The following is a 26,915-nucleotide window of genomic DNA, read 5'->3' on the forward strand; positions in this document are numbered from 1 at the left end:
ATTGGAAAATAAGGAACAATTCGAAACACTGCGTATACAACGCAAATTAATCTAGACGCTAAGCAGCCAATAACCCAGCTACATTTTATACACAGCAATGCTAGTTACAACCCTGTTCTATCTTAAAAAAACATAAAATGTGTTTATCTTATAAACTGTTGTATAGTTGTGTTGAACTATGAGTATCTTGTTATTTATACATCCATTCCCTGAAATTTTTATTTAACCAGAATCGACGCTTTGAATTCTATTTACTAGTATATTTCAGTATACTAGTTTCTTTGAAATTATAAGCAAAGGAAACCCTCCAGAAAATTACGAGATTATTACAGCTTACTTCATGACAACAGCAAATGAGTAGCTTATTATAAATGCCATCGCGAACATTCATCAACAATTATCATCTATACTATTAAACGAGAAGACCTCATTTTGGGTGTCGCTTCTCTTCTTTCCACAATAAATTAATCATCATGCCTCTGTGTCCTATGGGTACAGTGCAATATCGCATTTGTCATCCATTCATATGATTATTCGGATTGAGTTATTTTGGGTGAAAAACGAGAAAAAAGACGTCCGGATATGTTTCCGTCGTTGGGCGAAATTTTAAGTCAGATTAGACTTCCGGTTTGTGTTTTTCTGTATAATTTGAACATACATTAATACTACGAATACAGTGTATTTTCTGTCTTATATCCGTCATTGGACGAAATTTAAGTCAAATTAGAACCCCGGTTTGCGTTTTTCTTTTTACTTTGAAATAAATACATATACTACGAATAAAGTGTATTTTTCTGTCTGATAATGATATAATTTGCAAGTTTACTATCCACGGCAGTCACATGCACAGGTTTATTTAATAGAGAGGGTCTGAATAATCAATCAATGACAGCTGTGGATCAATTATTAAACTGAGAATTGACTGTAAAAAGAAAATACACTTTCGGGACGTCTGGAACGAGTGTTTTTAGAATTTCGGGATGTCGAGATATTTAATTTGTATAATAAATTCAGAACCTCAGGATTTCATGTTTTTAAGCTCGGGATATTGGGAACAGGGCCCCTCCGCAGTGGCGAAACCAGAAATTTTCATACGCAGGGGCCCGTTTACTGCCTTAGAGGGGCCCGCTCCGGTCATGCTACAGTGATTCCCTATATAAGCAACCAATTATTTTCCAGAAAAGGGGAGGGGCGGGCCCCCTAAATCCACCCAGTCCCGATCCCCCCTTTAATGAAAGTTCTTTATATACAGACAAGCGCTAAAATTATTCATGTGTCATTAAAATTAATAGAGAACAAACAAAAAAAAGGATTTTTTTGTGGAAAAAGGAGGAGCCGGGCTAGAAAAAACAATTATCCTGTCCCAAATTACCTATGACTTTTGATACACTTTCTGAAATTCTCAAGTCACTAAATGTTTTACAAAAAAAGAAGATGTGGTATGAATGCCAATGAAACAGCTCTCCACAAGAGACCAAAATGACACCGAAATTAGCATTTAAAGGTCACCTTACGGCCTTCAACAATAAGCAAAAGCCGATACTGCATAGTTTGATATAAAAGGCCCCGAAATGACAATGTAAAACAATTCAAATGAGAAAACTAACAGCCTTATTTATGTACAAAAAATGAACTAAAAACAAATATCACTGAACCACTGAATTACAGGCTCCTGACTGGAATGTTCACAATACATGTACACTAAATGTATGTTCATAATGAAATTAATAGAAAACAAAAAATGGGAATTTTGGAAATAAAGGAAGAGGGTTAAAAAACATTTTCCTGTCCCCAAGGATTTGTATAGAAATAAAGAATTTCTATACAAATCCTTGTTGTCCCCAAGTACCTTTTAGTACTTTTGTTACTTTTCCTGAAATTCTCAAGTCATTAAATCTTTTACAAAATTCTTCCTACAACACTTTACATCCTTTCAAATACGCTCTGAATGCCCGCGATTTCGCGGGTGTGTTCTAGTAATTATTTGTAATACATTGACTTAGTTTGTTTCTAGTGTAGGAATAGAAAAAATGTCGGTAGCATAATACCTCAATGAGAGCAACCAAAAGACACAACCATTCCACAACCGACTTTTGGAGTCTCATTTAAAAATAGTTGGTATAATTTATCAAACATAATATACCTCAAGTCTAGCTTTGAAGTGTTAAGCAACAGTTTAAATATTCTTCCGTAAATAAATTCACTTTACAACGAAAAATAAAAAACATCCTGATCTTTTTTGCAATTAAAATAATTTTATTGGGCTTGCATGAAGTATAAACTTAAACATGTATTTTCCTTGTTGTAATATGACAGTGAATAATAAAGTAACAGCACTAGCCTTCTTCGTGACTGAAACCCGGCGGATTTTATTTAAATTTTGGGAACTGTGTCCGCCCATCTCATCCATTGCTTTGTTTTGTGGTATCCCGGACTATGAACTCTCGTCTTGTATTTTTTGCACATGTTTAGACAATGCCTCTTGAGGGTTGTTTTTTTCGAAACCATCCCATTCAAAGTTAAACAAGTACAATAATAAATTCAAGGAGAAATGCATTGTTTCTGTTTTATCATGTTTATCCAGATTGCTTAACTATTTCCACTTGTACATGCTAGGTACTCCATTTAAAATGGCACAAATCACTTTCAGCCATGGCAGATTGTTGTATAAAAACAATTAGATCGACAAGTGATTCTATTAATATTAATTCAAAAGCAAAACAAATCTTAAACGATAATTGATTGTTTTATAAGCGATTACTTAGCTGCATTTTAACTTAACCAGATCACTCGATAACAAAATTGTTCTTTCTGTTTATTGTTCATGCTACATTTTTGAAGACAGACAATAAGAAACATCGCAAATTGAAAGTAAATACATTTTTGATGGTGATAGCAAACATATTGGTCCATGATAAACAACAAATCAAACAATACCGGTATTGTTACACAAGTTATCGTGTAGGAATCTAAACAATATAATAATTGAATCTACAAGAAAACTAAAATACTTCCCATATTCATGGAAGACAAACATAAAGTACGCTTAGAAATATAGCAAATTGAAAATAAAAAGTTTATGGTGATACCAAACACCCTATTGATGTATTAAACGACAAATTGGTTCGTCACAGTAATTTGTCGTAGAAAATCAAACAGTTTAGAAACAAGTTATCGTTCAGGAATCTATCGACGAGAACATCTCGTATACTTCCTTTTAATGTAAGAACATTTCAGTAAGTATATATTGAAGACAACATTAACAACATTAACCTAGAGCAACATCAAAGACATTAGTATTCGTCCTTGACATTAATTTGGTGTATATGCACGGTTCACTTTAACCTGATATTTCTGTTTGTATGTCGTGCCAGTCTTATACATTTCTTAGTGATAACTATCACATTCAATTATAGAAAACATAAATTCATTATCATGTATAACTATGCCTGTGTGTAATTAGTTTATTTCTCTTTTAGTTATGTACATGTAACAAATTAGGTGTCGGAAACTCAGCTGGGTACTACTGAGTTGGTGGATAGTGCAATCTCTTTAGAAATAGGTAAACATGTCACTGTTGTTGACCAGTTTAAAACTACAAAATATCGTAAAGTTTTATTTATGTAGAAGTAAACTTTGGTATATAACATGTGTATAAACTACATGATAATACATAAGGGTTCTTTTAAATAGGTCCTTCATTTAACTTTTATTGCTGCAATGTACATGTACCTATGCTCATTTGCTGCAGGCTTTATTCATTAACTTCGGCCTTTTCGCTAGTACAGTACTGCTGCGGTTTCCAAGATGACAACTGCAATAATCTGCATGGCACGCTACATTTTTAAACTTTTCTAAACAAATATGGTTTTTCAACTTTGAAAAAAATAGTGGCATTAACGAAGGCCATTTGTTGTGCCAGAATACTATATACACAATGTATGATCATTGTTCGGCACAGACGGACGGACGGACGATTAACGGACGGACATATGGACGAACGAACGAACGTACTCAATGACATAAAAAACATAATGCTTCTACATGTAGGTGGGACATACAAATATTTTTCGTTTTTCAAAATAAAAATAGATGAATGGAATAATGTTGTTTATATAAAAAAATCACTTAGATATATATTTTATTTCACTAGTAGACACGAATAACGCTCGAATAATACAAAAACTTATATACAAAACCTTGACCACGGGTCATGAGTATATTGATTACACATCTGGTATTTTATGTTTAAACTTAAAACGGATGAAATGTAAGAAAATAATCTTTTTAACTTCCTCTTGACCACTGTGAGGTCGTTCGGGCCAATGAAATGATACGATCACAACACGTCGAAGATGCATTAAACACGTGATAAAGCTATTAAATTTGACCACTGACCATTAAATCTACAAACTTGAATACTATATATTCTTTGCTATATTGAAATAACATAATAGGCACGAGAAGATGACATATACAGATTCTTTTTGGTATAAAGAAGATTTAACACTGATCTCTATAATAAAAAATTTAGATTCCTCAAGGTTATAGAAAGTATATCTAACATACATTCAAGTTTGCCATTTTGTGGTCATGTGCATTATGGACAATATCAATAACGCCCGAATAATAAACGTCAACAGGACAGCAACCAAACGACACAATACCAAAAGACATCTGCAGATCACCATACGGTTTAGTACAGTATATTCAAATACAGCATTGTACACGATATAAGAGGTGTTATAGATTAGTGTGCAGGGACAACACACTCTAAAAAGGCTACAGATTTAATTTAAAGATTTCTTGTACATCATTAGTAATGCTGGGACCCTTTATAGCCTGCTATTCGGTGTGAGCCAGGTCTCCGTGTTGGAGACCGTACTTTGACCTATAATAGTTTACTTGGATGGAGTTTTGTCTCATGGGCACTCATACCACATCTTCTTGTATCGATTGAAACATTGAAATGCAAAAAGGAAAAATGCATTTGTTTATGTATATTTAATTGTTTTATTCAAACCACATTGATGTGCATATACGCCTTTTATTTTATGTTATTAAATTGAATTTTAACAATAAATCATCACTTCTTCTCCGTCACAACGTTCGTTGCAACTTTTAATAGCCCAAAGGAGAGTGTATGCAACCTCCTTGATAGCCCTAAATGTCATGTTTTAATGTAGTGTTCAATTTACAACGTCAGAGTATTGCATCACTTTTACTGGATGAGATATTGCTTAATTATGTAATTAAAACAAGAAAAAAAGATGAATTTTATAATCTTCAGCTGAAAAAAGTTATTTTTTAGAAACCAACGAAGACAAATATTTTGACGATGTAAGTTTAAAATTAACATAGCTTTGGTGTTCTAGGTAAACTGGCTTTGGTAGTTTAGAAATAGATATTTTGATAAATGATGATAAACGAGACGAAATATAAAGACATTACGAACAACGACCCATTTTTAAAACTTTCTCATTGAAAAGCTTGGTTTGTTTTCAGAACGGAACAAGAATGTGTACCATAGTACACGGATGCCCCACTCCCATTATCATTTTCTATGTTCAGTGGACCGTGAAATTGGGATAAAAAATATAAATTTGCATTTAAATTAGAAAGATCATAACATAAGAAACATGTGTACAAAGTTTCAAGTTGATTGGACTTCAACTAAATCAAAAACTACCTTGACCAAAAACTTTAACCTGAAACTTGCACTATCATTTTCTATGTTCAGTGGACCGTGAAATTGGGGTCAAAAGTCTAATTTGGCAATTAAATTAGAAAGATAATATCATATGTAACATGTGTACTGAGTTTGAAGTTGATTGGTCTTCAACTTCATCAAAAACTACCTTGACCAAAAACTTTAACCTGAACGAACGAACGAACGAACTAACGAACGAACGGACGTACAGACCAGAAAACATAATGCCCCTCTACTATCGTAGGTGGGGCATAAAAAACACAATGATAACAAATCCTTGTCGTCAACCAATCATATTTTCTTCTGTTCGTAACAAACTACTGTATACAATCATCAACCGTGACTGGTGTTCCTCTTGTTTGGAGAACAATTACAGATTACATGTGACAAAGTACTTTCTGAATTTTCCCGGGACTTTAAGTTACTGGTCGTAGAAGGACTCTTAAGACGGGAATTATAGCATAATATATTGGGAAAATATACGTGGTATTGAGTGTATGCGTATGATGTCTACATATTTTTCTTATCTAGTGAAATGTATATATTACATTCCAATAATATTGATTCAATGATTCTTCAACAGGTTACATCATAATAACTTCTCACGACGTAACTTCATTGATGATTCTACATTCCTCCTCATTAATAATATTGTTTATTTAATATCTTCCTCGCACTGCAGCCCCATATGTGATCTATCTTTATTAAACATATAAACAACTGCAGATACATTCTGTTTGATACAGAGAATGATATGGGATTAAAACATACAATGAAGCTTATGAAAAGTGCGTTAACACCAGATACAAAATCATAAGCTCTTAAATATGCCAATCTAACATTAATAAATATTTAATAAAAGTACAATTTATTACTTTTGTGAATAAATTTCTAGATCTGGACGTAGAATTTATCGTCATAGTATTAATTAAATTGATTACAACTGCATCGCTGAAAGGTATACAGTCTATCATGGTAAAGGATCACATACTAGAATATGCATAAAATATACCTTTATGATCTGTTCTCTATAAACAATCACGATCAGATATAACTTTACCGATCATCAATTTTCATATGTTATTTCGTTTCTTTCGATGCACGGATATTTCATATACTTGTAAGTTTTTGGTAAAGGCTGATGAACTATTGATTGATTTTTATGACTTCAAGTCCAGTTGCAAATATTACAATATTACATTTATATTCAGAACTGGAACCACTTCGTTATAAATTCATAGGTATTTATATACGCTATGGGATGAAGGGAGAGATATTGACTGCGACTGAAAAGGTTTGTTGAGTAGGGGAAACAAATGACTCCATATACAAACAACCTATAAGCCCCTTAAAGAATTGTAGCAAACACAAGTGCTTTGACGACCAGAGAGCAAAGTGTCCACAACACGAGTCTGGAATCAAAAATCATCAGGTAATGTGACTCCCCTAATTATATAAAAATAAAGTTGATGTGGCATGATTGCCAATGCGAAAACTATATTATAAACATATATATACAACTCGTCTAAACATCAACCCAACAATGTTAGATCTGCAAATTTGCTTTCGCAAATTTTTGGTTCTACCCTCGCCGGGATTCGAACCCATGCTACTGTGATATCGTGACACCAAACCGCCTGCACTGCAGCCGTCCCGCTAGACCACACGACCACCTGGGCTCTATATATGTCGACCTAAGTTCAAATGAAGTGGCTTTAAGCAATTATAGGCAATAGTTTGGCCTTAAAAAATGGAGAAAAAACATATTGTATAGTCGTCTATTAAAGGGTCCGATATGAAAATTATCAAACAATTAAATTGAGAAAAACAATGGCCTAGTTTATAACAAAACAATTTACTAAAAACATATGACATACATTTTTCAACGACAACCACTTAGTTACGGGCTCCGCCCGCCAGACGGAACTTCGGCTTTTAGACGGGCAAATAACGAACGGTTTTATTGTCGGACCGCAAATTCCTCATTCTCCATATCGTGAACATCATGATAGGGATAGACAATTTATAATAAACAACAGAAACGAAAAACTAAAGGAATTGTCTGGCATACTAAAATATAATCCTGGTACCTTTGATAACTATTTAGTACTTATTGCAGCCATGTAATTTAAAATATATCCTAGGCCACATAAAAACAATCATTTTTCTATCTTATCTGGTAGTTTTTCTTCAATTTCTTCAATTTTGTTTTAGTATAGTTTCAAAATATATTGAACTTTTAAAAACTAGCTTAATCATTGACAACAAATTATACAATAAGCTTATATGCCTTTTTCAAGAGTAAAAACTATAAAACGATTATTTCTAGCTAGGCAACTATGTAAATTGTGTTGTCTCTCTAGATCTGTTAAGCACATTTAATTCAGAAGATGGAGCAGACTAGTCGAAAGTGCGCAAAAATAATGTTCCCAAGGAAGGAAGCCATGCCCTCATGTCAACTGTGTGTCTGAGCAATGAAAATAACCACTTTCAGCAGCAACGTGTTTGTCTTGATGCGAAACATATATTGGAGAGAAAAAACACTGATATTTTACGGAGAGGCAATTTAAGCGAAATCAGGATGTAGCTTAATATAATATATGATATCAGAGTTTAAACATATTTATTTACAGTGGATTGGGAAATAAGTTTAGCAAATTATATTAATCCCTTTCCACTTTTTAGAGTCATCCCCAACCCTCTCTATCAATTAAGTTGATTTGAATATTCCTTATTTGAATAGATGTATAAAAAAGAAATGACCATCACTATAGTAGACATTTTGGTGAAACGGCCAACTGTTTGGCTAGCATAAACAGATTGATTACCTAAAATTACAGCAATGCTTAGTGCACATTGTTCGAGGGTATATTAATATAAGAAGCAAGTTCTCACGATTTGTGTAACATAATTACTGTTTGTGTCCATCCTGGTTTTGTTTGTTTAGTCTGAAGTAACACACACGTGTTCGTAATTATACGATATTTCTTTCTTACCTACCAATCAATATAGAAGTACTAGTAATGTCATCAATATTGAATTAATTAAAAACATTGTACGAATTTCTGATTTTTAAACCCTTAAAATTTCCGTATACCCGGTTCTCTAGTGTTAAAATCAGTTCACTACATTTAATTAACAAATTGGAGACCTGAGTATCCCCCCTAAAAAAAATTGCAAACAAAATATAAAAAAAACACTAGAAACTTCATTTCGTTATTTTTTTCCATGAAGAAAAATTCAATAAATATGAATACTCCAGCGATATTTAATTATATCATGTAATAGCTCGGATAGAAGATTTTAACATCACAGAAAGATACCGGCATGCATTTACATAATTCATGCTAAAACTTTTTTTATTATTAAAATGAAGGTCTATATTATCCACCACAAAATAATTATAGCCCAAAAAAGTAAATAAATAGAAAACAAACATTTAAAATAGAATGACCTTACCTTGACTGTGAGCTATAGACGTATCCTTCAGTTTCTTCACAATACAAGCAAACATAGTCTCCTATACATAAATATTCACCCATGCCGGGCTCCTCGTTATACCCATGTAGCTACAACACACATTTAAATAAATTTAGTTTTGTCTTTCCAACTTATAAATCCTTTAAGAAAAATATATTATACACTATAATAAAATCCTGTACAGTCAAGACAAGTCTAACTATCGCAACTCGTCAAATGTTGTTAATTTAGGGTTACGTTTCGGTTTATTACCAACTGTTTGACTTTCGGTTCATCAGCTTTACCTTTCCACTGCTGACGATCCTGTCTTTTACCTTACGCTGTATGAGATAAGACCCATTCTTTTAATTATTGAGCTGATCTATCATCTATGCTACCGCTAATTATGAACAACAACTATAACATATGTAGATTTCTGCATCAATGGATTTTAACTTTGTATTATACCGAGCGCTAAAATAAAAATGTATGATCACAAAAAAGATAATAGTTATTTCATTGCCGCAGAATCCGATCATAAAACCAAATTTCATTTAAACTTCCAATTTCCCCATTTTCTCATCTCCCTGTAACATAAGTCTAATTATCTCGTCTCTGTAATTTTTAATTGCCCAGTCAGCATCAATGGTGAAAATCTTTTATTTTCGGATTTTTACCTTGTTCGTAAAATCATCGTGATAATGTATTACATTTTGACAACTGGATAAGAGAGTTCAATTAATTGTTATTTGGTTGTATGTTTTCTTGGCACTGGATGACAGGGATTATCAGATTTAATATCGAAATTACTTATTTGGTTTTTCTTTATCCTTGCTTATCACACGAATTGCACACACTGACACTGGAATGTAAAGTCAGACGTTATATTTTAAGAAGATTTTAAACCCCTGCTTGCACACATTCTTTCATTGATTGCGAGTTCTATTTAATTGGACAATTTATGATCGAAATAGTTTCATTCGAGAAAAGTTGATTTGTCATTCATATGAATGCGAATGGAGCTGGATTGATATATATGTATTATATATATGAATGTAAACCCTACGTTATGTACTATATAGAAACACTCAGTCAACAAACGGCATTAGGTTGATACCTAGTTAAGAAGTTCCTAATTTCTATTAATGTTGCGTGATAAGCAATGAAGTATCAAATACTCGTTTAAGCTGTTCGTTTTGACTCGAATTTTGCAGTGTATAAGGGGTTGTGTTTAAGTGTATGTTTCATGTCTTGAAATTGACCAAAAATGGAAGAACGACCTTTTAGGCATTTCCTAGTGTATTGGTTCCCCCGCGGCAGAACTCTCTAGCTAATAAAGCTGTTCGTGACACCATCGTGATCGCAATAATGTTATAATTATGTACAGAGGTCTAGAGCACTTCACCAAACAAAACCAAACAAAACAGTTTTCGTATAATGCCTTTCATCTTCTCTTTTTTACGTTTATGGTGCACTGATTAATTACAAAATGTATCCAAAAATTATCATAGTAAATTTGTTGAGTGTAAAGTCAGTCTGCAAATAGTGCACACATCCTGGCGTTTTGTCACTACATAATGTGACGGTCTCGGTTTTTTGTCAAAAGATATTACATATACAACAAAAAAATAGTCCCACTATTTACATAATTTTAACTTAGTCAGGTCATTGCTATTTACTAATTTTAAATTCCCTCACTGTAAATGAATACTCATTAACGGTCAGCATTTCTCTTTAATTTATATATTATTCTGTAAACTTGAAAAGAGAAAAAAAAAACACTTTGAAAAGCTTATTATCAGGCTTGTGTTTTTTTTACTACGTGACGTACAATACATGGTTTACATGAACGACTCAGTCACTGGCTATAACAGTAAATTTCAAAGAGCATGACTGCTTTTTTAGTTATCCCACATAGAATATACGTTATATCAGATGTAATTGAGATGTTTTTTCGTTTTAATAATCTCAGAAAATTGTATTCCAGATGGTTATAAGTTTGTGTGCAGAAAAACTATCATAATTAAGGTTAACCTGGTTCTTATTACCTGAAACACATATATAGGTTACTGTATATTGTATAAGTTTCTGTTATAACAACTTATTCAAGTATTGATATCATTACTCATTAGAATAGAAACTATTACTTTTATTTTTCATTTATTTTTATATTTATTAAGTCTACGTGTACTTGCTATTACATGAGAGTAAATCGCATTTCGTATATATATATAAAAAAAAGAAGCATATAACACAATTGGTGTTGACAAAGGAATAAAATGAAATTCAGTTATTATACGATCAAATGCCTTATGATTAAAATCAGAGCAGTCAATGAGGCAGATTCTGTTAAGTTAATATTAAGTTTGGAATCTCCGCCATTTTGACAATAATAAAGCCGATTTTGTTTTACTCAAATATATATCTCTATACAAAAAGTAGGAAACATTGATTGATCATATATAAAAATCAATTTACAGAAAAAGTCAGAATTATAATTAAAAAAGTATAATAGCATACCTATGTGCTTGATTAAAATCGCTTGTTTCAACAAACTAAGATATGGCAAATTTCTAAAGGATGAGGTATAAGAATACCATCTGACCCCACAAATTCTCCAAATTGTCAAAATAATTTCTTTTTATTGACAAATGCATGGAATATTAATACACAGTTATCAATAGTGACTCATGAGATCAATGTAAATTGAGCTTGCAAAATTGAATATATAATTTTGGATATAAGCTCACCAAAGATACACGCTTTTGTCTGCATAAGACTCATCAGTGGAGATTAAATAAAACAAATGATACGAAGTTGAAGAGCATTTCATGCCAAAAAATCTGAAACATTGTGTTTAATTAGACTAAGGAAATCTATGTTTGGGACCTAAGATCTAAGTGTTTCGAAATTATCTGAAGTAAATCAAATATGAGCCAAACAAAATTAGGTTTCTGACTCTGGTCGAGGTCGAGCCAAAAATCATTATAGGTTAGTGTTTTCCCCAAATATCCTATAATTCAAGACCTGATATTTCACGTGACATCTTTTTGCGAATATCTGAAATTTGTATAATAGGTTTATGAATTCAATTGTTCAAACATTTTTCTACTTTTTTATCACACGAACCAAATAAAGCAAACCAACAAAAGATTCTATAAAGAGGACCCATGTTTTCCAGCAAGACAAAAACTATCGTGAAACCGATTGAGAATTACAAAACCTAGCATGCTCTTTTGAGTTTCTCTTGACTGTAGCATGTTGAAATTTGTGTTTTTCAAATTTCCAAAGAATTATCTACGGATGATAAAAACAAATTTCAGACTTCCTCATCAAATGAAGTACTGTACGATGTTTCATTTCCATAACTTTTGTTCTAGAGTAAGTTAAACGGGTTTATACGTTTGTTTAAACACGTCTAGATTTCCGTGGTTCTTACTTATTATCTATTAAACATTGTCAAAGCAAACACAAAACACTCACGCTTATGCATCTACAAATAAAACATTCCAACACTTTAATTTTAATATTAGATAAATTTCCTTACTTTAGATTGCATTGGATGCGAATAATACAAGCTGTTGTGTCGCGATTGTCCTCCATTGAATAAACTATTGTGTCGCAACTGTCCTCCATCTAGTATACTGTTGTGTCGCGATGGTCCAAACGTATATAAACTGTTGTGTCGGGACATTATAAGTGTCTTATTCTTAGATTGAATTTTAAATTGTGCTGTAAGTGTTCAACTTTGAATGAATGTTCTAGTCCCAATATTCATAATCATTCTAAACGTAATACACAAACTTTTCTATTTTCATCATTTCCATTCAACTTCTGTGTTCATTCATTCCTTCACGACAATTCATAAATACATTTAGCGCTACTACTTATTTGTTCAAGTTGTAATAAAGATACTCTCGTAAGAAATGATGAAAGAAAAACTTACCCAAAGTATGCAGATTTCTAGGCTAGATATTATCAGATACTATCAGATACTATAGATCCTGTCTACATTTGCCACAAGATGATGTATTTGATTTATTGTTTTGACATGCAATGGACTCAAAAGATGATAACAACATAAGAATTAATTAAGCTTGATTCAATCATAAAAGAGATTCACACTTCTGGAACTCGCCACGTGATTTATTGTGACAATGAGGAATGGACGGACCGGAAAATTCCCATTTGTAAAAATAGGAAGACAGATGTTTCGTGTATGGTAGCGATCAACACCAATTATTTTAATGCAAAACGAAAGAAAACATTTTATTGTTTATTTAATTTGTATAAATTCCTTTTTGAATTATTAATACGTATCTTTTTCTTTAATTCATAAGGTGTATTTATTTCATGTAGCGTTTGTTTTCTTTTTACCTTTTGTAATACTATATTTTTTATATTTAAAAAAAAAACATTTAATAAAGTCATAAGAAACCTCAAATTAAAAAAAAAAGTGCATATGTTTTTTATAACTAAATGGATAGTTTTCATTATACAACTTATGTACATATACTTTTTTATGAGGAAAATTCTTTGATTTGTCCACATTTAGAAGAAGTTTATTTATTTTTAATTGCTTGTTTCCAGCAAGCTATTTGTCGACATATTTTCCGTATGCATATAGTGACCCGAACGTAACCCTCCTCGTAAAAATCCGGTGACCACAATACGCATGGATCTGTCATTGAAATAAACAAATATCTGATTATACATGTTAAACACGTGCTCAATACTCATGCTTTTTGTGATTTGTTTACTATAAGGTGACAATCGTTAAAACTCGGTTTTAAAACACGGCATTTAATGAGCAGCCATATTTGTTCAATCATATCAAACATAGAGAAAAAAAATGACGATTATATGATATATTTGCGAAAATAATGATAAAATCGTGCACAGAGGACTAAGGCCGTGTTCACATTGACCTAAACTCGGTGTTATGTTAGTGTAACTCACACATAAACTAAACATAATTACGTTCCCATTGATAAAACTCAATGTTTACATGTAGTTTAAATCATGTTTTGCCTACATGCAGTCGATAGTCGATGTAGGCCTTGTGTAGGTTCAGTGTACACAAAACTAGGCATTCCGAATTGTAATTTTTCCATTTATACGTAAAAAAGAAACGATTTTTATATAAAATTGATGCTTATAACACTTATTAATAAAGTTCTTTACAGAAATATTTGTCTAAACTTGATATATTTATTTGCTATAAAACACTTTACGTAGCCTTATTAGCCCCTTATCAAGACTCATCCATCATCTTTGCCGAACACATAATTTATTAGAAAAGGTCTACCCATATCGACTGGACGTACACACTTGACAGAAATATTTGCCACTGGTATTTATTCAAACAACGATTGACTCATTAATGCATTACTGAAAAAGGGTGAGGTTACTTGCTTGTTTGTGTAGAATCTCAGATCCGTTAAAATACAATTAGAAATAAAAAAAAATATCACCCTCTTCTTTTGCCAAAGAAAAACTTGTAGAAAAAATATCATTTCAAACAAACAGAAAAGATAGAAATGTACTGATCCTTAAAATCGCTATTCTTTTTCTCTGTCTATAAGCAAGCTGATGCAGCCTTTTTTAATGCGAAGTCGAGACATCTTTAAAATACTGCAAATCATCCAAAATTACTTTCTTAAAGGAGCAACCACTTTACTTTAAAAACAAAGGGGGGGGGGGGGGGGGGTCTGAGTCCGAATTTTTCTCTCGCGCGAAAGTTAATATTTATTTCGAGGATGGCAATTCAATATTTAACACTAAAATGTATGGGGAAACTTTGGATTCAGAATTTTTTTTCATTCTAATCATCTGTTTGACCCGATTTTTTTAATCAAATTGTGGAAAAATCCATCCCCCCTTTTTTTTAAAGTCAAATGGTCGTTCCCTTACTGCTAGAAAAGTTGTTTGAAAGTTTGAATTCGGTTTCTACGTAATGAACATTTAAATGACATATAGTTTACAAGTGTGAACAAATCTTATGTACAGGTAACTAAACAAGGTGTATAGATGTGGACAAATCTTATGTGAAACTAGTGTACAGTTCATTAAACCAAATGTAAACATGTTTACTGTACACGGCGTTTGGTGTGAACACGGCCTAAGTTTATGATGTATACATGCATTGGTTCAAGAATTGGACAAACATTATTTTTCACCACTCACTCGTTTCATATGACTTTAAAATTAACTACACGTCGTTCTGTCCACACATCACATATCAAATCTAATCATGACAAATAAAAATATAACACATATTTTAAAAAATAACATAAATGGCAATGAGGCATCGCATTTGTTAATTATTTTGTATGTTACTTCTGTTGATAATCATAGCATTCTTATGGAAAATGCTACATAACACATAGGACGGATGCCAATTTACAACACATTTTGGGATTGCGTAAATAGTAAAAAAAAATTTTGTATTTAAATCCTTTCTTGGTGGTACTAAACTAAGACTAGTATGTACATTTACAATTGTGTAGCACTGTGTAACTATGTTACAAAATTAATAAGATGTCACAGTGGTACATGTATATAATTGCCAATGCGACAACTCTACAATAGCGACCGAATGGCATAGAAAATAAGAACAATATGCAACAATATACCGTTTCACTTTGTAAACATCCATGTTGGTATCGACACGCTCTTATTTCACAATGCTTTGCACTTAACGAATAAGCAACACTTACCAATTTTACTCATACGTGTATTATAAAGTGTTTGTCTTGTTCTGAATTTTATCATACCCCATAACCCCTGCGTTCGATTAATGATATATTTACTCCGACACCATATATATATATATATAGACGATTTAAACAGCTTAACTAATAGCGTAGCTATAATTTTCCAAACCAGTATAATTACATTAGATGTATGTTTCATTATAATACGTTATTCTGATTGGCTACACTGGAATCTCGCGTTTTTCCTTAAACAACTTCATTACACAATAAAAGTCATCATTCATGATGACGAGAGGTCCTACTGGTAAATTAAATAAAAGCGTGATAAAACTCGTGTTTTCAGAATCCTAGCTAAAAAATATAATTATAAGTATTGAATGCTTATTTTTGTAACTTCATAGGGTTGTAAACGTGTTGACCGTGTGCACATTTTTAGAATGAAGCGCTTTTACAACCCAATGAGGGTACAAAAGAAGTATTCCATTCTTAAATGCACATCGTACACTCATAGTATCTAGCGAGTCAGTAATGATTTAATATGATGCATATCGTACACTCATAGTGTCTAGCGAGTCAGAAATGATTTAATATGAAGAAAAGAGGTTTGCTTTATTTCCGTGTTATAAGTATAGAACGAACTGCTAACTCAACAATAACCATCACGAATTCTTAATCATGACTTTATGTACGTTTACATGTCAACTAATGTCGGTGCGAATAATAACAAGTCTTTCAGAATGATACTCGAAATTAAACGTAACTACAACAGTAATAATTCCATACCGGATTGATTGATCGATATGACGTTACAAATCTGTGTATTACTAGTAATCTGCACGGTCTTAAACACCGAATTACTGTCAAATGGATGATTTGTTTATTGCTGAAAATTCTCATTCATTCTGCTCTTATTTTCGTAGAAGTAACACACATTTACCTTTTTATAACTGTTCCATCAAATACAATTGTTCTGTCTCGTACATTGCATATCTTCTTATTTCATTAATAATGTCTTATTCAATGTATTTCAGCAATAATATCATATGGTACATGTAATATTTCGAAAACATTTTGCCAGTATTGTCTTTCGTCAAAGTATTAGAGCAATGATATTTTAAAAGGTAGGCTCCAATCAGCCTATGACATTTTCGTCCGTTAATGCGACTCACAGAATCATCAAAAACGGGAAAGATGGCGCATGTGCATTTGATCGATTTTATTCTTGTTCAATATTTGCACACCTTTTAATTGTTATGTATGTCGAAGATCCATTCCGAGCGATTTGTGTTATGCAAATTTAAAAAAAAATGATTTCTCCATTAACGAACATGAACAAATCACAGCAGGACGATATATTACAAATAATATATACCAACTCACTAAGATCATAACTTAAGAAAGAAGTAGAACACTGAATTTGGGTAAGAATAATATTTAGTTTGAAACTCAAATTGTTTCAGCATGTATTTATTGCTATTATAATTTTTTTTTAGTTTCGTTTTGAATTTTCCAATCTCTTTCATTTTTGGAACCATCAAGTTTATTCGATAGATGTATAGTTGATGGTATAAAATGATTCATGATTTAATGAGAGATCTGAAAGTAGAAATATTGTGTCGTTACCATTTCTATGAACTTCAAGTTAAACAGTCATGCATTCTTTGGATTGTTGGTTGATTTGAATTACTCAATTATTCCGGAAAAAGTTTTGTAAAATAATATTGAAGATTTTAATGTGTCTACTCTATCTTCTTTTAACCAACTTTCCCTGTCCATGTTCCTTGCAAGCTAGCTATGATTGAGCTTGTAAAGATACGCAAACCCGTAACTATTCTAGCAGCTTGAAGCTGTGATTGATACGGGTAATAAGCACAAACCCTAACACAATATTGTCACAAACTTCCCTTGCATATTCAAATAAAAGTTTTCTCAATTCCAAATAAATTCGTTTTTAAAAAGTCAATATTTCAGTTTCTCAAGCATATACGTATATTTATGTTTAGATTGGCTTAGAATAATACTCTTAATATGGATATTCTATATATATATATATATATATATAGCATGAATATTAGTTCAAGGTATGGGTATTTTTCATCAAAAGTAAATCTCTTTTCTAGGATGGCAACATCCGCAATTTTTTTTTCATATTTTCTATCTTATCAGGATTAAAAGACATAACCTCCTTTTAGACATTTCGTTAACCTCATCCGCTTCGTTATTTGTAACATACTCTGTCTAGATTGCTACGTGATCCGCTTAGCTGAATGACGCATTAGTTTAAACATATTTATTTATAGTGGATTGGGAAACAAGTTTTGCAACTTATATTAATCCCTTTCCGCTTAGCTGAATGACGCATTATATGCAAAGAGTCTGCAATGAGAATTAAGTATTCCCGCAAAGTCGTTTATGCATATTATAAAAACCAAGGGTCCGATGAGATTCCCTTGAGGAACCCCAACAGAAACTTTGTAAGGTTCAATAAGACAGTTTTATAACGGTTTCCGTATTTTTATCGTTCAGATAGCTTCATATTTTAATTGATAACCAGTTATACCATAAGACGCCACTGTATGTTCAAGTCAATTCTATCCAACTTTATTCAAGGCTTTTGAAAAACACCCATCATTTCCTTATCTTGTTTTTGTGCCAAAAAACACAGCACACATTGATACATGTTTTAGAAACAAAACGTAACACTTTGACTCTGTAAATACCATTAAGAGATGCAAAAGTCATTATATCAATGCATAAAATTAAGTAAGGGATAATTAATGACGGTAAACACTTTTGTTTATTTCTCTATTTGCTTTGTATCATTAACATGCTCAAAGCATTGCGAGAATGTTAAGCCAGAAGCAATAAATTAACTTTTTTGACTACTGTTCAAAGAAATATTGTCTCTTTTAACGTATAGATTTACGTCATATACATCAATTTTATTGTAAAAACTCCAACTAAATCGCTCGGGACACCTTTTGGCTAATTAGGTTACAATGTAATGTATCGTACATGTTTTAAAATAATATGCAATCAGGCACAAAAGAGATCTTTTTCGGGATTTTATTGTTTGTGAATCTAGATTTTACGTCATTTGAAGTATTCGCGTCATGCAAAATTCACTTCCATTACATAATTGAATTCCAAATATATCGGATCATCACATTTACTGGTGTCCTTCCAATGGGCCAACAAACTTAGGCAAAGTATGATTCATTATGAAATAGATGATAATAAAAATGCATTATATTCAACGAGTTATATTTCCTGTATTAAGCAGACAAATTAACATAGTGTCCAGTCAGTTTGACTGAGATACCGTTTCATATACCTTGCATTAAACTCTAATACGTCGAATATCTGAAGACAGAAGATTTTGAACCCCCTTGCCTCCCCTAAATTTGCTTCTGTTGATGCTAAGAGGGTGGTAAAATTTTACTTTCGTGCAACGTGTTTTGTCATTTTTATTTCACGTGCAGCCGTGAAAAAGGTTCATAATTCACCGTGTTTCGTGAAATGGGTTAAAAGATAAACGAGCAAGAAATGTTTGATTTTCGTTCATCGTGAAATGACAATTTTATTTTGCGTCCTTCCGTGCAGATACATGTACCCCCCTTTACGCCCCACTGCAAAGCATAACTAGCTGTTCCATTTTATTTCCAATTCTCAGTCAGAAGGATATAATTGCAGACTCGCTTGCTGTTCATGTTAATAAGGCATTATCAAAAACATAAAAACAAGTCTTGTATTTTTTATTTTTGTATTTTAGTTCATTTAAATATTTCGCAGTTATTGTGAAATCTATGTTAACTGAACTAGTACACATTTGTGTTCAGGGATCAGCAGAAGCCTGACTCCGAGTGCCAGGGTTTCCTTGCGGCGTTGGACACCATTTGGTGTCCTTAAGCTGTTTTCTTAGTCTGTTTGGTTGGGTTGTTGTCTCTTTGACACATTCTCAATTTTCCTTATAGATTTTATAAACCTATATTTTACTTTCAAAATAACGTCAAACAGTCAAGATGACGACAGGCAAACATTTGTCAAGGTCATATTATAACAATTATTAAATAAAAAAAATAAATTATTTTGCATCTTAAGCCATCTCAATATTTGTCTCAAAAAAGATCGAGCGCCTAACGAGGGAAAAACCGAATACATTGTTTCTAAATATTGAAAAATGTTTATTCATAGATAAGATAGAGAAAAATGACTGCGCGTGCGTAGCAGGATGTCAGTCAACTAATTAAAAGAACTCATATATGAATCACGAGACTACAAAGTGCAATCTTATGACACTGTCAGGATATATCAAGTAGATATAGGAAGATGTGGTATGAGTGCCAATGAGACAACTCTCCATTCTAGTACCAATTTATAAAGTAAACATTATAGGTCAAGGTATGGGCTCCAACACGGAGCCTTGGTTCATATTGAAAAGCAAGCTAAAGGGCCCCCAAAATTTATAAGTGTTAAACTGTTCAAACGGGAAAAACAACGGTCTAATCTATATAAAGACGAGAAAACGAGAAACACTTAATATGAACAACATAAACAGACGACAAGTTTACAAAACAAGGCTCAACGCTTAGCCGTCTTCTTGCATGCGACATATTGGATATTATAACAAAATATGTAGCAAAACGTAAAAAAGCCAATGATACTATAAACCCCATAACTAGCCTTGACCTCCTGGAAACAGAATCATGGACATAAACCATAAACATGAGAAAACTAAATCTGCAGCGATACTCTGACTAAGGTTCTCAAAAGTCAATATGCAGTTAAGACCGCCATTATAGAAAAGGTAACCATTGTTAGTTTTAAAAAAGTATGTTAACAAATGCCAAAAACCCTCTGTGATTTAACCCCGGTTTATCTAAGACTGTTCAGGATTAAGCGCTGAGTCAATCCCGGATTATCTGAGATATGATATAGTATTAAAAGTGTACGGCGTGCCATAGATTTATATACGTCAACGTTAGACTTACTTGTGTTAGGATATCCATATCATCAATATCCATATTTTAACGCCTAGATTTTCTCACATCAATGGTTTCATTTCCAGCCAAATATATTATCATGGTCTATTGCATAGCATCGATATGTTTATAGGCAATCCATTTGTAAGTTTCGCACCTATTTCCCAAGTGATCTTTGTATCCACTAATGTTCTGTTTATAGTTATAGATATTATTAAGTATAGATTGAATTACAACTGTAGATTTGATAAATAATAATTTAATGAATACAAGACTTCAGTCCGCAATGTGTGTTGCACAGTAACACTGTAGATGCAATAAAATGATAAATGTTTTGTCATTCTTTTAACGATGTCATTTTCTTGCATGCTTTGCAGCGATATTTGCAATTTGGCAGCGTAAGACAACTCCTAATTACATGAAATCCTCATTACATTAATGGCATATGGAAAGAAGCTGGGAAGTGACATACAAAATTCATTGTACAATAAAGACATTCCTGTCTTTTGTTACCCTAAGCTAAATAGTACGTGAAATGAGCTCTCATAATTATGCTCTTTCATATAAACAAATAAAAGGCTGTGTGTGGTATACAGTTGGGGTCATATCTATATCTTCCTTAAAATATGTCTGGAGAAACTTGTTCCAACACAGTATCTGTGATATTCTATCAATAAAAAGTTAAGAACAGTGCCACCCTAGAACACATTATGTCAGTTCTATCCTAGAATTCTGACAGTTCTACCCTACAATTCTGCTCTACCCTAAAACATATTCTGACAGTTCAAATGTAGAATACATTCTAATAGTTACAAACTATAACATATTCTGACAGTTACAACCTAGAACATATTCTGACAGTTACAAACTAAAATATATTCTGATAGTTACAATCAAGAACAGATTCTGACAGTTCTAAACTAAAACCTATTCTGACAGTTAAAACTAGAACCAATTCTGATAGTTCTAAACTCGATCATATTTTTAGTTCGTAACCCGGATTTGTTTTTTTTCTCTATCGATTTATGAATTTCGAACAACGGTATACTACTGTTGCCTTTATTTACAAAGAAAAACATATTCTGACAGTTCTTAACTAGAACATAATCTGACAGTTCTACACTAGAACATATTCTGACAGTTACAAACTAGAACATATTCTGACAGTTACAAACTAGAACATATTCTGACAGTTCTAAACTAGAACATATTCTGACAGTTCTTAACTAGAACATAATCTGACAGTTCTACACTAGAACATATTCTGACAGCTACAAACTAGAACATATTCTGACAGTTCTTAACTAGAACATAATATGACAGTTCTACACTAGAAAATATTCTGACAGTTACAAACTAGAACATATTCTGACAGTTCTAAACTAGAACATATTCTGACAGATACCTACTTGAACATATTTTGACAGTTCTTAATTAGAACATATTCTGACAGTTCTAAACTAGAACATATTCTGACAGTTACAAACTAGAACATATTCTGACAGTTCTAAACTGGAACATATTCTGATAGTTACCTACTTGAACATATATTAGTCACGTTGGAAGTTCTACCTATAAACAGATTTGGACAGCTCAATCCTTTATTTCTTATATTTCTCTTTTATTTATTTGGTAATCATTATCTTCTTTGAGTTTTGTTGTTATTTTTTTTTTGTGCTTATTTAAATATATTTAGTTTTTTAACTTTTAGATTATCTTTAGTTTCGTTAATAAAGTTTTTGTTTATTAATTTTATGAACTGTGTTTTCAATGTAAACTGGCGTTAACCAATTTTTTACTTAAAGAACTAAATCGTATAATCATCTTTATATACGATTATAATAAGTCAAAATACCTTTGAAACAATCATATTCTCAAATGACTTTAAAATCCTATTATTTTTACAAAAATGCAATGAACTTCAAGACTTGGTTTTTTACAAAAGCAAGCACATATGTACTGGCTACATTAGGGAAAATCTATTCATGCCAGTCACCAAGGACTAACTAGTGATTGATTGTCATTGTTGCAATCAGTGTCGAAATTTTGGACGAGTTTGACCGCGCAATAAACCTCCAGCTTCTCTAGCAACGAATAATATAACGGAACAAAATTAACAAAAATACCAAACTCCGAGAAAAATTCATAACGGCAAAGTCTTAAGCTTAAACATATCAAACCAAAACATTGTATATAAGTTCTACTAAACATATCGTTGATCAAACGAACGGATAACAACTGTCATATTTCTAGTTGATACAGGCATTTTCTAATGTAGAACATTGTGGATTGTACCTTGTTTTAAGCCTACTTGACATTCATGTAAAACTTTCATGTTATTAACAATTGTTAAAAAAAAATCAGACATAATAGGTATACAAGTTATAATTGACAAAATAAGTGGTATAGCAGTCAGCATTGAGTTATAATCTTAATTACTATATAAATATGCAAATATGTTAACGAAGAAAAACAAAATGACACATTACCAAAAACGAAAGACAAAACTTCAAAAATTACCATAGCTCAATAATACAAGTAAGTAAATAGTAAGTAATTAGTTTATTACAGTGTCACAATCTAACATTATACATAATATATTATACATCAGATAAAAACAGCATAAAAATATATTAGATTCCTGCCTTAAAAGACATATGAGACACTTTTACCTCATGCACATTAAATGCATACACAATTTAATACATTTTTCAAAAGTAAAATTTAAAAATACAAAACAATTACTTCGTAGATCAACAATTTTTAACTAAAAAGTACAAAAAGGGTAGAATTGATTTGAAAATCTTTAATAATATGCAAATAAATAATAATTAAAAAAATAAGTTCTTTAAAAGTTATAAATTTATCTTTCTCCTCTTAAACATCAAATGCAATGTTTTAGCTAACAAAAATTGAATTTCATCACAGCTCATAATATAATTCAATTTCTCTTCTACACTCAAGATTATAAAAACATAGTTTGATAAAAAGGGTGAATTTAAAAGTTCCTCTCTCAAGTCCGAATAAAAATTACAGTTCATTAAAAAATGTTGTTCAGTTTCAATCGTATTTCCATCACAAAATTGACAAAATCTTTCATTTAAAGGTGTAACTGGCTTGGTGTAATGTCCTGTTTCAATGGCGAGTGGTAATGAACCACAACGAAAGTTTGATAAAGTTCTACGATAGTCTCTAAACTTGACGGATTTCACATAACTGCTTGGCTGAAGATTACTTTTATACTGTCTGAACGTCCTAGGTTTATTTCCATTTTCACAGTTTCGATCGTTATGCATATCGCGTAGCCAATTTTCAGCATCTATACAAAACTTGTATTTAACTTGTCCTTTACAATATTAACTTTTTGTCGGATTGTCATATTTTGAGCGTTTATCAAAGAACTTAACTCACTTTTTTCAATAAATTTCAGTACACGGGAATTCCACGAGCGCTGTTTTGATTTACTCGATTCATGTATCTTTTTAACTAGCCTATTTCCATCTAAATTTGTAACTTTAAAATACAGTCTCAAAACTTCGATATTTTGTTTAGTTTTTACCGTAGTCCATCCCATGTCTCCACGTATAGCTAGGTTTGAAGAGTTCTTAAAAGCACCTAGGTAGTATCGGCATGCTTTGTTTTGAACAGTTTCTAATTGTTTGTGTTCTGATATGCCCCAAATACTCGCTCCATATAATAAAACAGGCTGTACAAGGCTTTCATATAGTTTTGTAAATAATGCAATGACGAGTTGTATACAAGTACCGAGTCACGTTGAAAGGATATTTCCAAAAACCGAAACAGAAACAATTTTGGATTTTTATCTTACTATAGAAATCCGTGGTAAAATAAATACTTTACAAAGACAAAAATAACACTAAAACAAGTAAATAACTATATATATTTTTTTAATCCGACATACCCATACACATTTTCTGCTTTTTTCATTCATATCGCAACGTCAAACATGTAAAGATTGGTAAGAATTTATGTATTACATCATAATACAGATGGCAACTATGTTATTGTCATCATCTCATACAACATGTGCATGAATATTGCTGATTTGCAACACTACACTATTTGTAAAATCACAACGGAAAGTGATAAATTTGCCAAAAACAATTAAAACTATGAAATCAACTATTAAGAAAAGAAATATTTAGTGATTTTTAATATTTTACTAATATCGTATCAGTGACTGCTAATTGTATGTATGACCCAACGCCTGCTTAATCATGGCGTTTTAATGGTATAATTAACAAACCTGATACTTTTTTTCTATCACATATTAAAATTACATGCAAGAAGAAAAAACACAATATCAATGGTACGTTATACCGTTGTTTTCAAATATCGATATAGATGCTCACTTAAAAATATGATAATTTCATATCTTTTCAAGGAAATGAAGAAAAAAATGCAGATATCAATAATTGATAAGATGTACATAGCGACCTTTTTGAACTATGTTTTTAAATTTCCTTAGGAGTTTTATTAATGTTATTAACAAATTCCCGATAATAATAGGAAGAATTCAGTGAATCTGTCATGTACTCTCACAATTACGTACTTTTCAAAACAAAATTAAGGAAATATCTACTAAAGCTGTACTTATTTGTGACATTAAACAAAAAACAAAACTTGTTGATTAAACTGCACATCTGTGTCAAGCACAAATATGTTAGTATTTATTTTGCATGCTAAGTTCTTTCTTCATAATAAATTCATTGGTTGAGACAGGTTTATTGGGCAAGCATTCATTACTCTATCCCTGAAATTGCAAAAAAAACTGTAAATAAAAACTCTTCAGATCAGTGCCTTTGTAGCCAACTTAAAGAATGATAAACTGGTATCTTCAAAAATAGAGTTGTCACTTTGAGTTATTTTACCCGATATATCATTTGCACATGTATTATTTTGACTGAATCATATATGACACAGTCGTACCCCAAATTATATTTAATATATTCATACTTACATCTTGTATAGGACTACTTGTATCCTTATAACTTTTTGTTTAGTGTTGTTATTAATAACAAAATGACATATACTTAAGAAGCCTTTCAATTAACATAAAACGTTTTAAAAAGCCGTAAAGCAAAAATACAGGACGAAATCTTACAATTCTTTTACATATTTCGTTAAGAAATTATTAAACCTACTCATTTCACATTATTTTAAAAATAAAAATTATATTTGTCATTCCTTATATTAAATGTGTCAAAAAAAAGGGACAAACCATTTGACGGCTTGTCAATCACTAACAAACTAATTCAATAGATTTTGATAAAGAATAACTTTCCGTTTTGCCGTATTTGGTATGTAAGGACTAACGCATAACTTATTTAACGTTACCAAAAACCATGTGATAACAACACCCACGATTTGAAAAAAACCCAACATACACATGATACATCTCTTTTGGTTCTTTCCACAAGATTTCATCAACGATCGCTACAGAAACCTACTATGAAGGAACCAATAACGACGAAAATTAATAAATGTGTATATTGAACCATCAAACTTTACTATAACATGTTTAACGATCGACATTATGAGTTATTCTTATTGTACGAGTAGATTTGTGTATCCCCTATGCATTGACATTTTAAAAAAATGGAAGTTCAAATTTAACATTTCAAAGACAATAATATTTAGATATAGATCAAGCTAGGCCTTATCCCGAAGATCTTGTTTACCAGTGAGTAGCCTTTGTTCGAAGCTTTTTGTGTATGAAATTGACTCATATCTATTTCTTTCCAAAACCAGGGACAGATATAAAAAGAATATGTAAGGAGGGTGTCATCAATACATCATTTATAATCATTTTCTAATATGAAGATTAAGGTGTAGCATTCAGCTGTAAAGCAAACGAAACACATGATTGTAGATATGTCATTTTCCTTTTTCTTTGATGTCTTCGAGCAATATTGTCAACAAGTTTCAAGTATAAACATTAAACCACGTACGAATCAAATGAGACGTTCTTAACACATTTTAGCACCTTAAGTTAAGGTCAAGTTACAGTAAATGGGCTATGTCACA

The 26,915-nt window shown here is 31.7% G+C and overlaps 1 protein-coding gene across 1 annotated transcript in view; it reads right to left on the bottom strand.

Moving 5' to 3' along the window:
- LOC134699110 (inositol 1,4,5-trisphosphate receptor type 2-like) overlaps positions 1 to 26,915 on the bottom strand; it is a 136,531-nt gene that overhangs the window by 83,446 nt on the left and 26,170 nt on the right. The window contains exon 2 of the mRNA XM_063560801.1: positions 9,170 to 9,279. Coding sequence (XP_063416871.1) covers positions 9,170 to 9,279 — 110 coding nt within the window. The remainder of the gene's footprint in view (positions 1 to 9,169; positions 9,280 to 26,915) is intronic.

The sequence above is a fragment of the Mytilus trossulus genome, unplaced genomic scaffold (assembly GCF_036588685.1).
Source record: "Mytilus trossulus isolate FHL-02 unplaced genomic scaffold, PNRI_Mtr1.1.1.hap1 h1tg000024l__unscaffolded, whole genome shotgun sequence".
NCBI lineage: Eukaryota > Metazoa > Mollusca > Bivalvia > Mytilida > Mytilidae > Mytilus > Mytilus trossulus.